The sequence below is a fragment of the Mobula hypostoma genome, chromosome 8 (genome assembly GCF_963921235.1).
Source record: "Mobula hypostoma chromosome 8, sMobHyp1.1, whole genome shotgun sequence".
Lineage (NCBI taxonomy): Eukaryota > Metazoa > Chordata > Chondrichthyes > Myliobatiformes > Myliobatidae > Mobula > Mobula hypostoma.
This window is the reverse complement of record NC_086104.1, coordinates 140,311,657-140,324,947: the sequence shown is the minus strand read 5'-3', so window position 1 is coordinate 140,324,947 and position 13,291 is coordinate 140,311,657. Positions and strand designations below refer to the sequence as shown.

General features: G+C 44.5%; 1 protein-coding gene across 1 annotated transcript in view; it reads left to right on the top strand.

The window, feature by feature from the left end:
* Positions 1–10,520, top strand: part of slc23a2 (solute carrier family 23 member 2) — a 129,031-nt gene extending 118,511 nt beyond the window's left edge. Inside the window, exons 15-16 of the mRNA XM_063056974.1 lie at positions 1,992–2,087; positions 5,501–10,520. Coding sequence (XP_062913044.1) covers positions 1,992–2,087; positions 5,501–5,730 — 326 coding nt within the window. The 3' untranslated portion in view covers positions 5,731–10,520. The remainder of the gene's footprint in view (positions 1–1,991; positions 2,088–5,500) is intronic.
* Positions 10,521–13,291: the final 2,771 nt, after the last annotated feature.

The window sequence follows — 13,291 nt, the reverse complement described above, 5'->3', positions numbered from 1 at the left end:
ACCTTGTTAGGCAACTGGATGCCTTTGCCGGATTCAGCCTGAAGGGCTGAGTGCTCCAGTTCAAGAGGAAGAATAAGCCTGTGCACCCATCGAGCCACGCAGGCCTGGCTTTTTGCCTAGTCCCATCTACCTGCACCGGGACCATAGCCCTCCATACCCCTCTGATCCATGTACCTATCCAACCTTCTCTAAAATGCCACAACTGAGCCTGCATCCACCATTTCTGCTGACAGCTTGCTGCACATTCACAACACTCTCTGAGTGAAGAGTTCTCTCTCAGATTCCCCTTAAATATTTTACCTTTCAACCACAATCCATAACCTCTAAAGATTTTTAAAATTGCTCTGTTTGTCCCACGTGCAACGAAACATCCAGAGAAGTGCTTCGTTTGCGTCAAATCAAATGAGTGAGGATTGTGCTGGGTAGCCCACAGGTGTCACCATGCTTCCGCTGCCCACAACTCACTAACCTTAACCATACATCTTTGGATGTGGGGGGGAAACCAGAGCACCCAGAGGAAACCCACATGGTCACAGGGAGAACGTACACACTCCTTACAGACAGTGGTAGAACTGAACACTGATCATTGGTCGCTGGCACTGTAAAGCATTGCTCTGAGCGCTACATCATCATGTTACCCTTGTGGATTGCCAAGGCTTCCTGAACCCCCTCCCCTCCTCTCCGCACTCTTGCCTCCAGGATACGAAGTTTGAGATTACTTTGCCACTTGCGTTTCAGCTGTCTTTTCTGTTTCTTTCCCCTCTGCTTTTCTTGCACTGGATCCAGTTCTTCCTCCACTCTATTGCCCCCTTGCTTTGTACTGTCTGAAACTGGCCACACCAAGCAATCCGCCTTAATCCCAGCCTCGCTGATTCAGAGGTGGCCAAACAGTAGTTTGGGAGACGTGTGCTGTTCTTTAACTGTTCCGGACATGCAGCAAGCAAATCCATTAGTGGATGGTTCAGTGCACGATTTCTCTGATCTTGTGGGTGGAGAGGGTGCATGTATCTGAGAGGGCAAGAGTGCTCAGTGACAACCAAGGACGTTGGTGGAATTGGCAGTGTGGGCTCTCTAAATAAATTGTCCTTTTTAATGAGGACAGATCGCTTATAACACCCAGTGCGCGTAGAATCATAGGACTATGACAGCAGACCGCTACCGTGGGACTGTGCCCAGGATACATGAACATGTGCATGTGGGATGCCTACAGTCATTAGATACAATGCTTCTATGTAACCTGGGTCATAAAGTTTTGGAGCAATACAGCATGAAAATAAAACCTTCACCCCAATTGTAGTCTTTTCTGTGGTTTCTATTGCAGGTCAGTGGGACCAGGCAGAAAATGGTTTGGCACAGCCAAGAAGGGCCAAAAGGCCTGTTTTTGTGCTGTAGTTTTTTCTATGGTTTCTAATTCATCCATGCTGACCGAGATGCTTATCTAATCTAGTTCCTTTTACTTGTGTTTTGTCTGTATTCCTCTCGATCAGGGGTTCCCAACCTTTTTTAATCCATAGACCCCCTCCCAACCATTAACCGAGAGGTCTGTGGATCTCAGATTGGGAGACCCTGCTCTAAACCTTTCCTATCCGTGTGCATAAGCAAATTTCTATTAAGTTCTGTTGCTGTACCTGCCTCTACTTTCTCTGGCAGCTCGTACCATATGTGCAGCACCCTCTGGTAAAGAAGTTGCCCCCTTGGGTTCCTTTTAAATCCTAATTATGAGAGGATGTATTCACTACTCTTAAGTCTCATTGGAAAACAGTGCTAGATTAATTTTGTTAATGACCATACCACTGTTGAATTTGTACGAAAACAGAAAAGAGGCTTGAAGTGAGGCAGTCCCTTTTGTAAATAATTTGTCAGTGTAATCTCTCTCTCTCTCTCTCTCTCTTCTTCTCCCCCCCCTACCCCCACCCCCACCTCTCTGTCTGTCTCTCCCTCTTGTCTCTGTACTATTGGACAGTATTGGTTACTTTGGGATTTCCTCGCAGGTATCGCTGAAATTGATCAAGTCCTGAACGTGTTGCTGACTACTGCCATGTTTGTGGGCGGCTGTGTTGCATTCATCCTGGATAACACCATCCCAGGTGGGTTTGATTTGGTTAAGCACACATTAGATGACCTTGCGCTCTCCTCCTGGCTGGATAGACAACCACAGTGTGACACAGCACCCCCCACCCGCCACACCTTGGCCAGTATAAAATGAGATGATGCAATTTATTGCATGGAGTATCCACAGTCTCTGTTTTACAATAGCTGAGCACGGGATGGCTGGCAGTCGGTGCAGGGATGAAAATTGTGCTATGTTGCTAAGTACCCCTCAAAAGCCCCTTGATGTACCATGGATGTGATGCTTCTCCTTGTTATCTGATTTTCCTCCTTCTCTAATGCCAACCTTTTCCATGTCCTTCCTGTGGGCCCTGTTTGTCACTCTACCCTTGACACGCTTCTCAAAACCTACCTGTTTGATTAGCTAAAGATTCACTGGATTTATTTAAATAAGGAGCAAAGAAACAAATAGTAGGAGGAACTCAGTGGGTTGAGCAGCATCTGATGTTTTGGGTTAAGACCCTGCATCCCTGGCTTGTACTTTTCTTCCCACTGAATCCAGTTCTTGACCTACAGTATTCATCCTGCACTTCCTAGTTTGGTCTAGATTCTGGCATCTGATCTCTTGTCTCCAGGTTTTAAAGAGCACCTTATGTTGCTTGCGACAAAGTTTCCCTGGGAAGTAGCTGTGGGAGGCTTAACGTTGCTAAGGATATTAAATGCTCTGTTACTGTTGAGCCCAATCAGTTCAGAGAGTTTAATTCCATTTTTGCCTGGATCTCCACCCTCTGGGAGTTGATTTCCTAATAGAGCAAGTACTGTAGTGCCAGCACGTTGAAAGGAACTGGACAAAATCTTTGCAAGATGGGACTGGAGAGGGATGTCTCCCAAGAGAAGATTACTATCATATATTCATATTAACCTTATGATGTATCAAATCTTGAGTTATAGGGAAAGGGTGAGTATTCCCTAGAGTGTAGGAGAATGAGGGGAGATTTGGGATTGGATGGAGGTGCACAAAGTTATGAGGGGTATAGATAGGCTTCTTCCACGGAGGTTGGGTGAGACTAGAGCAAGAGGTCATTGGTTAAGGGTGAAAGGTGAAATGTTGAAAGGGAACATAAGGTGGAACAACTTCACTCAGATGGTGGTAAGAGTGTGGAATGAGCTGCCAACAGAAGTGGTGGATGCAGGTTCAATTTCATCATTTAAGAGAAATTTGGATGGGTACATGGAAGGGAGGGGTATGGAAGGCTATGATTCAAGTGCAGGTCAATGGGACTATCCAGAATAATAGTTCAGCGTGGACAAGATGGGCTGAAGGGCCTGTTTCTGTGCTCTATGTCTCTAAGTCTGTGCCAGCTCTTCGTGTAATCTCATCCCCTGCTTGTTTCCCTGTAACCTCTTCTCTATCATTTTGGTTGATTCTTCCCTGAATCCCTTTCCACTGATAAATTACAGCAGCCAGTCAACCTACCAACTGACATGAATGTTACCAGAGCACCCAGGAAAAGCTCCTTTGTTATGGGGAGAGCGTGCACACAACACCACAGGTTACGAGTGAATCCGGTTTTCTCACACTGCATTATCATGAAGTGCTTGAGTAGATTGAGTTGTGGACAGGTTACATGGAGCTCTTCGTTAAGCTTTGTGTTTATCTCACTGTACGGATGTAATTGCATTTGGTGTTTGTTGCATCTTTGGGATTGTTAGGATCCTAGTTGCTTCCCTCAGTTTGCTTTTCTCCCCTCTTGTGGGTGTATGTGTGCGTGTGCATGTCGCCACTCATGGCTACAAGTCAGAATCAGGTTTAATATCACTGACATACGTCGTGAAATTTGTTGTTCTGCGGCAGCAGTACAGTACAATACATAGAAAATGCAATACATTACAAAAAGAAATGTATATTAAAAATTAAACAAGGAGAACAGAAATAGTGAGGTGGTGTTCATGGGTTAATTGTCTTAAGAAATCTGATGGCAGAGGGGAAGAAGCTGTTCCTAAAACATTGAGTGTACGTCTTCAGGCTCCTGTACCTTCTCTCTGATCATAGTAATAAAAAGAGGGCATGTCCTGGGTGATGGAGTCCTTAATGATAATGTGGCCTTTTGAGGCATTGCCTTTGACGATATCCTGGATACTGGGGAGGCTAGTGCCCGTGACGGGGCTGGCTGAGTTTACAACCTTCTGCAGCTTTTTCTGATCCTGTGCAGTGGCCCTTCCATACTAGACAGTGATGCAACCAGTCAGAAGGTTCTCCAGGGTATATCTGTAGAAATTTGCTAGAGTCTTTGGTGCTATACCAAATCACCTCACATCTACAGTAGAACTGCAGTTTACAAGGATTATGGACCAAAAGGTGAAAGTGGAGTTACAGTGACACTCCAAGAATCCAGTACATGCTCTCAAACTCTTAATTAGGTATAGCCACTCGTCTGCCTTACTCATAATTGCATCAATACATTGGGCCCAGGATAGATCTTCAGAGTTGTTGACACCCAGGAATTTGAAACTACTCACCCTTTCCACTGTCAGTGGTTTAGTGGAAGGACCTTTGGACAAGGAGAAAGGCCCTTCTTGTTCTTATTCCATGAAACTGACTCAGGAGGGGTGGGGAAACTGTGCACATTAGCCAGTGGTTGTACTTTCAACCTGAACTCTGAAGGTGATAAGGTTCACGCCCTGCTGATAAGATTTGGGGGGAAAAAAATGTTTGCCTGTCACTGATTTCACCACTGAGTAAGTACTAGACTTTCAGAGGTCCCTTAATCTGGTTGAGCTATCAAGATCTTACCTGATTGTGGACGTATCCGATGTCATAGTGTGTTTTAAGAGGTGTCCTGATGAAGTTATCACTCAATATCACTAAAGAGCAGGTTATCTATAAGGCCATGAGATATAGGAGCAGAATTAGGCCATTTGGCCCAAAAAGTCTGCTCTGCCATTTTGTCATGGCTGATCCTATTTTCCTCTCAGTGCCGGTCTCATGCCTTCTCCCCGTAAACCTTCATGCCCTGACCAGTTAAGAATCTATCAACCTCTGCCTTAAATATACATAAAGACTTGGCCACCACAGCTGCTTGTGGCTAAGAATTACAGAGATTCACCACTCTCTGCCTAAAGAAATCCCTCCTCATCTCCATTCTAAAAGGATACCCCTCTGTTCTGAGGCTATGTCCTCTGGTCGTAGACTCTCCCACCAGAGGAAACATCCTCTCCACATCCACTCTATCAAGGCCTTTCACTGTTTGTTGGGTTTCAAAGAGGTCACCCCTCATTCTTCTGAATTCCAGTGAATACAGGTCCAATATGTGGTTTTCTGGAGCTTGTTGTACGTACCTCATGTCACACAATAATGTGAAATAAATTCTGAAGTACTCCAAAGCTCAAGGTGCTATAAAAATGTAGTTTCTTCCAACTGATCTCTATCCTGTGTTTTTTTTTGTTGCAGGAACCACTGAGGAGAGGGGTCTTCGCAAGTGGAAGATTGGAGTGTCTGGGGCCAAGTGCTTGGACAGCAGAGACACCTACAACTTGCCCTTTGGCATGAAATATCTCAAGAAATACAGACTGTTCAGCTACCTGCCCATCAGCCCAACCTTCACTGGGTACCTGTGGGACCAGTGCAGGGAGAAGGAGAGCTGTCGGAGGCGAGATGAGGATCCAGAGTCAACGGTATAGCATATAGAGAGCCGCACTGTCATCTGTAGCTGTAGGAGCTCTTCCTGTCTGTTGTTTATGTGTCCCCAACAAAGAGGACTGGTGCGTGGTGTCACGCTACCTCCCTTCCACTCCCTCCTCAACCATCCACTTTATACACACACTCTCTCACACACACACACACACACCTGAGAAACAAAAAAAAGCATTTTTGAGGTTTTGATTGGGATGGGAGCAGAGTTTTTACCTGTTTTCAGTTTGATATCTTTGTCAGGAGTCGTCACAAATCTGCTCTTCATCCGAGTCATTCTTGTCTGTGCTACCAAAGCCGTTTTGGGGAGTGTGTTGGGAAGCTGCTTGGACGCTGTGACCCGTTTTCCTTCTGTTGAGCAGAGGGTTGGGGCACTTAATCAGGCGGGATGTGTTGCAAGGCGTACATGCTCATTGGATGTAGCAAAGTGACACATTAATATGAGAAAACCTCATGGATAACTGTAGGCCATTCAGCCCAACAGGTCTGTTCAGACAGCCTGGAACTTCACCTCACTATTAACCCACCTCTCAACCTGCAAATAAATGCTGGCACTGCTAGGAAAGTGACAGGGTGAGGTTGCAGAGAAACTGAACGGCATCAATATTGGTGGGGCCAGTGGCGATATGTGATGGGCCTTGTCTGAGGAAATATAACAAAGGGTGAATGCAGAAGGTGGTGGTTGAGGACATGGTTTTGTATCTGTTAGTTAGAAAACACTGGAAGGCAACACTGCAAATACTGGAAATATAAAACAGAATCACAGAAGTGCTGGCTACTTCAAGCGAACTGGAAGGGCTGGTTATCTGAAATTGTTGCATCCACTGTGAAGTCCAAAGATCCACCGTATACTGTCAGGGTAGGGAATCTGCAATAGTGGTCTGATCATCACTGAGCAACTTATTCAGCTTCTCACTCATTGTGCTGTCATGGACATTTTCTGTGCTCTGCCCACCCCTCGGTGTTACTCTGGTTATTTTTCCACAGGTGCCATCTGGTATATTGACTATTTTCAGTACTTTATATTGTTTCAGGTTGGCAGAATCTGCCTTTATTTCTTCATTTTGAAACCCCTGAACATTCAGCTTACTTATTTAGAGACAGAGCGTGGAATAGACCCTTCCGGTTTTTTGAGCTGTGATACCCAACAACCCTGCCCCCCACCACCCTGAATTAACCCTAGCCTCACCACAGGACAGTTTACAATGATCAATTAACCTACTAACTGCTACATCTTTGGATTGTGGGAGGAAACTGGAGCACCCGGAGAAACCCCCCACATTCCATTGGGAGGATTTACAGGTAATACAGAGGACTTTGGAATTAATCTCTGAATTTCAACACCGTGAACTTTAATAGTGTTGCACTAACTGCTACACTATCATGGCAGTTTTAAGATTTTATCTACTCTCCACCTCCCCCTCTGAGAAAAAAGGTATATCTGGATTTTTCTGTGGATCTGTCTTTTATTAATTCATGTGTTTGCCTTGATCAGAATTCATCCACATGAATCTTGATTGACCTCAGTGAGGTCCTTGTTCAGTCATCACTACAGTCTGTTTTAAGCTTTGTCTCATCGTTCCTCGGAGCTTAAATGCTTTCCATCGTTCTGGCTGCTTTCCTCTGCACCCCCTCGCCAGTGGTATGAATGAGTGCTGAGTCAGTCAGAAGTGAGACTGTGGGCATTGGGTCTGCTGTCGGTTTGCCTCACCCATCACAACTTCATGCTGAATATGCTCATCCGCCTGCACTCTAATCCATTCAGCTCTCTCTGCAGAGCATTTAACTTCCTTCTCGTGCTTCACATTGGCTGTTGTCAGTTTTCGGTTGATAATCATTTGAATCACAATGGAGTGGAGGGGCAGAGGGGGAAAGCAGAACAATAGGAGTGTTTACGCCTATGTTAGATCACCCATGATCTTATTGATAGGCACATCAGGCTCTGGGCCTAGTGGCTTGATCCTGCTGATGTTGACTCACCCTCCAGGCGTACATGTAATACCTTTACTGCTTTTTCTATGCCATTCTAGCATCCCTAGGAAGCTGGGTAAGATTCCAGAAGGTGGGGAATCACTGTGGCAAGGCTGCTGCACTGCTACGTTTATTCGCCTCGTGTCCTTTCTCATCTCTTTTACCAGAATCTTGCCTGTCACCAGTTAGCCATTGGGCAGGGTCTCTTGGACCAGCTGATTTGCGGCAGACTGAAAACATCTCCCAAGTTCTGCCCTTTGGGACCTCCCTTCTTAATGCCTTGTTGGCTGAGAGATTTGGAGAGCGAGGCCGATACTTATCAAGATGGACATGACAGAGTGATGTTTGGAGAGGGCTGTTCTCCATGTAAAGTTAATCTTCAGAAAATGACATAAGTGGTGTCGGAAGAGAGAGAGAGAGTGAGACACACACACACACACACACACACACACACACACACACACACACACACACAGACACACACACACACACACCTGCACAGATGTTGGAGCTTTAGCCCTGATGCAAACTGTGATACAGTAGGACTTGGACTTGCACAACATGCAATTTGGAGATTGTTGTGCAGCTCTGAAGACTCATTGCAGCCCTATGTGGGGGTGCTTTGGAGTGTCTTAACACTAGTGCTTATTATCCATATGTACTTTTGAAATACATGCCTTCTTAGCCACCTGACATAGATTTTCAATGCTGTGGAATGCTCCCTTCAAGGAACGTTCCCAAGTATTATTGAGCCTCAGAGGCATCGTTGATTAGGGAGCACTGATTACTCCATTGGATTGCAGGAAAACAAAAGGCATCTGAAGCCACCACTTTGTCCAGTGACCTGCCATACCCTGACTCGGATTGATTAGGATTCAGCACGGTGTGATGCCTTCTGCTGTGGGAGGACTCCGCTAGGAGGAATCTCACATGAAGTCCCTCTGAGAAGCAAACCAGTGCCCACAGTTATGAAATGAAAATATTCACAAAAGTAAGGGTTTCATCCCTGTAACACGTATCTCACCTTTGGGAGTGTTTGGTCAGAGGCTGTATACTGTGGCGACTGTTGTAGTGTAGGAGCCAGGGGAGTGATTATTGATTGGTCAACACAGATAACACTTGCAGAGAATTCACTACAAGGGGACCCAGTGCATCTGTGGGTCAGGGATTGAAACGTTTCAGAGGATAGGTGGGACAGTTTGTGACCCGGTAACAAGCAGGTTGGATCAGTGTCCCCAGTGATGGGTGTGGAGGAAATTCCCAAAGGTTCATTGCTGCACCACTCAGTGTTTCAGGGGTGGGCTGACCCTGGATGCTGGAACTCAGTTTCAGGTTGCTTTACCATCTAGACTGTAGCTTCACACAGTTAGTCCAGGCTTTCGTTAAGTATGTAAATAATATATGTCTATAAATATATATATATATATATATATAAACCTGTGGGTATTTTTTTTAACTTTTCAGTTAATGTTACCATGCTGCTAGGGGAAATGTGGGTTGGGGTTATTGGGGTATTTCATGCTCTGATATTGGTTTGGTTTGTGTAAATTGAGAGCATTTCACTGGCAGCAAGTGTATGCTGTATTCCAGTTGAGTTTGTTCCTGCTGGCAAGCGTTGGTCAGGGGACAGCATGGGACTTACAACATTAAAGTTACACAACAGGCCTATGCTACCAGAACTTCAATAAAGAACCATTGATTGTTCTGCATTATTCCCTGGCCGTACCTTTCCCGGCCTACCATGGTCCTGTGTAGCCTCTGAAGCTGACATCTTCGAGGGCATAAAGAAGAATAAAGTGTTTCCCTGGGGAGATGGGTCCTCATTGAGTGGCTGACAGCGTGCATCAGTTTTGAGACAATGCTGTCATGTGTTCTGTTCTACAGTTAAATGTATTAGGGAGGCACAATCCCAGCAACATGCTATTGAATTTTGACCCAAGGCTGAGCAAAGGCCTTTCCCAGCCTCACAATATCACACTTGCACCAATTCCACTCAACCCAGCTGAGGTCAGTATTTGTGTGCCCAGCTAGCAGAAGCAATTCTTAAGTTGTTTGGTGATTTGTTTAATATCTTCTTGGGGTTCCTTCCTTTGTGACCATTGCTGTGGTTTGCTTAGGCAAGGTCACAGTGTGGCCCTGGGGTTCCCACTTTGCGACTGGATCGCAAGGTGGCGGTGGAGTGCAGGCACTGAGCTGAGGCCTGGCACTGGGTGTGGAAGCATTCGAGTCAGCATTCGGTCATTCATGGGAAACAAAACCTGGCCCGGGGGTGGGGGGGGGAGTTGTGTTAAACAGGCCCAAGTATCCTTGGCCTGTTTGTGGACAGTATTTTGTTTTAATGCTCCACTCACCGCTCATCGTTCTGTCTAATCCACGCTTCTCAAGCATTGCTTGAGAGTAAAGAAAGAAAGGCAGGCATAAAATGGTACCCTTCCCCTGTCCTGTTTGCTACCCACTGGCAGGAAAGCTGTCAGTTTCAGGCACCCACTTTTGCAGTGTTTAGTTTCAATCCAGGTGGATATAGTCGCGCCTTGTGTTGTCTCAAAAGCTGCAAGGGTTGGTTAAAGATTGCTCTGGTGCTGCCTGTCTGCTAACAAGATAATTTGTGCTTTTGTTTTGTAACCCTGTGCAATATCAGCACATAGAAATGCAGATAAATTTCAGGTGTATTTTTCTAATGTTGCGTCATGAATATGTGTCAAATCTATTTAAATACCTGTGATCTCTTTGCAAGAATTTCACAGGCTATTGTAACATCGTATCTGTTGATCTCATTCCAAGTTGGTTCAATAATTAAAAGAAGAACTTAGCAATGAAGCTACTTCCTTTCCGCATTTTATTTTCTGTCTTTCATTGGTACTATTGGTTAACTCCTGCCAGTTCTCTCCAGCGCAGAGCACCATATGGAGAGGGTGGGGGATATCTGATTAGGGATGGTTCCATAAGGTGTGGGCGTTTAAGCCCCTTAAGTCTTCTGTATCATTAAGTTGGATCAGAATTTTCTCGAGTCAATTTTCCTGCCGTTTCTTTCTATAACCCTCCATTACCTTAGTGATTTGAAATCTACACTCAGTAGCCACTTTATCAGGTACACCTGTGCACCTGCTCATTAATGCAAATATCTAATCAGCCAATCACGTGGCAGCAACTCGATGCATAAAAGCATGCAGACAAGGTCAAGAGGTTCAGTTGTTCTGACCAAACATCAGAATGGGGGGAGAAATGTGATCTGAGTGACTTTGACTGTGAAATGATTGTTGGTGATAGACAGGGTGGTTTGAATATCTCAAACTGCTGATCTGCTGGGATTTTCCTAACCTTTTTTATGATGGAGCAATACCATTAGGCATGAGTTCTGGGGACCCCTGCTCTCGAGCTTGTAGAGAATGGTGTGAAAAACAAAAGAAAAAAATCCAGTAAGCGGAAGTTCCGTGGGCAAAAACACACTGTTATTGAGAAAGGTCAGAGGGGATTGGCCAGACTGGTTCAAGCTGATGGGAAGGCAACGGTAACTTAAAAAAACATGGGTTACAGCAATGGTGTGCAGAAGAACATCTCGAAACACACAGCATGTGAACCTTGAAGTGAATGGGCTCCAGCAGCACAAGACCATGAGCATCCTCTCAGCTTTAAATGTGCACATGGATTCTCTGTAGTAAGGAGTTACAAAGGCTCACAGCCTTTGAAAAGAATAGACTGCCACCTTATTCTGAGTCCTTGCCTTTGCTTCTGCGTATTCTTTGAGAAAAAAAATCATTCTAGCATTTACACTCTCTCACTCGCTAAGAATCTGACAAGTTTCAGTACGGGCTTCTCCTTCTCCAATGAGAGAAATCCCAACCTGTTTAACCTTGCATCTTAGGACAACTCCATGCCTGAGATCATTCCTAGCGACTTCATCAGATTACATCTGATGAAATAATATCTTCCCATAAACTGACAGATCAAAGCAGTTCACAATGACATAGATGCCATCTCGCAGATGCCTTGTAATGTTGGTAATAAAAATTCTCTTTTTTTAACGTTCCAACCCCCTTGAAATAAGGTCCAATATTCCCTCGGTCTTCCCTGTTGTGCAAGTGCTTTGTTCATGTTATAGGCAGCCAATCTGTTTGTGCTGGGGCTTTCAGAATCAGAATCGTTTAATATCACTGGCATATGTCGTGAAATTTGTTAACTTTGTGGCAGCAGTACAATGCAATCCATAATTTTTTAACTGTCAATTACACGAAGTATGCTTATCTATTGTTAAATATGTAGTACAAAAATATTGGAATTTTTAAAAAAGTAGTGAGGTGGTGGTCACAGGTTCAATGTCCATTCAGAAATCAGATGATAGGTTGGAAAAAGCTATTCCTGCATTGTTAAGTGTATGCTTTCAGGATTTTGTACCTCCTTCCTGATAGTAGAAATGAGAATAGGGCATATCCTGGGTGATGGGGATCCCTAATGATGGACGCCTCCTTTTTGAGCCACTGCACCTTTACTCATGGCTTTTGGCAATTTCTGTCAATTTAAATGATGTCCTTGCATTCCTCCTTTCAAAAAACATAACTTCATATTTTCACATACTCCAATTGCCTGCTTACTTATCTTGGGAAACTCTTTACACCCTTACATCTTACCTTCACACCTATTTTTGAGTTTGCAAGTATCGCTGCCATACATTTGCTTGGTTCATATCATTAATATATTTAATGTAAAGAGCTGTGGTCTCAGTACAGATTTCTGTTTTATTCCACTGGTCATAGGCTGCCCCTCAGCTCTACTCACTGCTTCCTGCCTGATGTCCAATTCAATGTCTACGATGTTATATTACCTTCCGATCCATTGGATCTTCAGACTTAACGTTTTATGACCCACATTGTAGAGTCCCAGCTGAGAAGTTCAAATATGAAATATTTACCAGTTTACCTCCATCCACAGTGGTTGAGATTTCTTTAAGCAAAAATACTCCTCAATTTCCCCTTCATGAAATCATCTGTTTAGTTGAACATTTGAAGTTCAAAATATGCTTTTATTGCTTGCTTAGTAATGAATTCTAGCATTTTTCCAACAATAGATGTTGGGCTAGACATCTCCTTTCGGCCTTCCTTTTTTTAATGCATAGAGGTAGGTGCCTTGGCAGTTTTCCAAGCTGTTGGCACTTCCACAGATATGATGTTTGGCTAATGCAGCCACGATCTTTGTACCTCTTTTAGTTCAAGCAATGTATGCCGTCTGGTTGATAAGAATGCTCAGCCTTTGGCCGCATTAGTCTGCTTAGCTGTTCTCTTGTAATGATGATGATGTCGGTTATTCCTCCCCAGCTTTATTCAGTATTGATGGGACGTTCATGGAATCGTCAAAAAAAAACAGCTGTTTTGAATCCCCTTTTCTTATTCACTTGCTTTATTCCCGAGGGTTGCCACGTTTACAAAGACATCTCTCCCATCCCAGTCACTGCTGTGATGACATTGCAAGGTGAACTTGCCCGTGGACAGAAACATAACAACACAGGGCAGGGTGTAATCCCTTAAATAATCACTTCACCCTGGTCTGGGACCTTATCTGATGACTTGCCTGACTCCCAGGATGAAA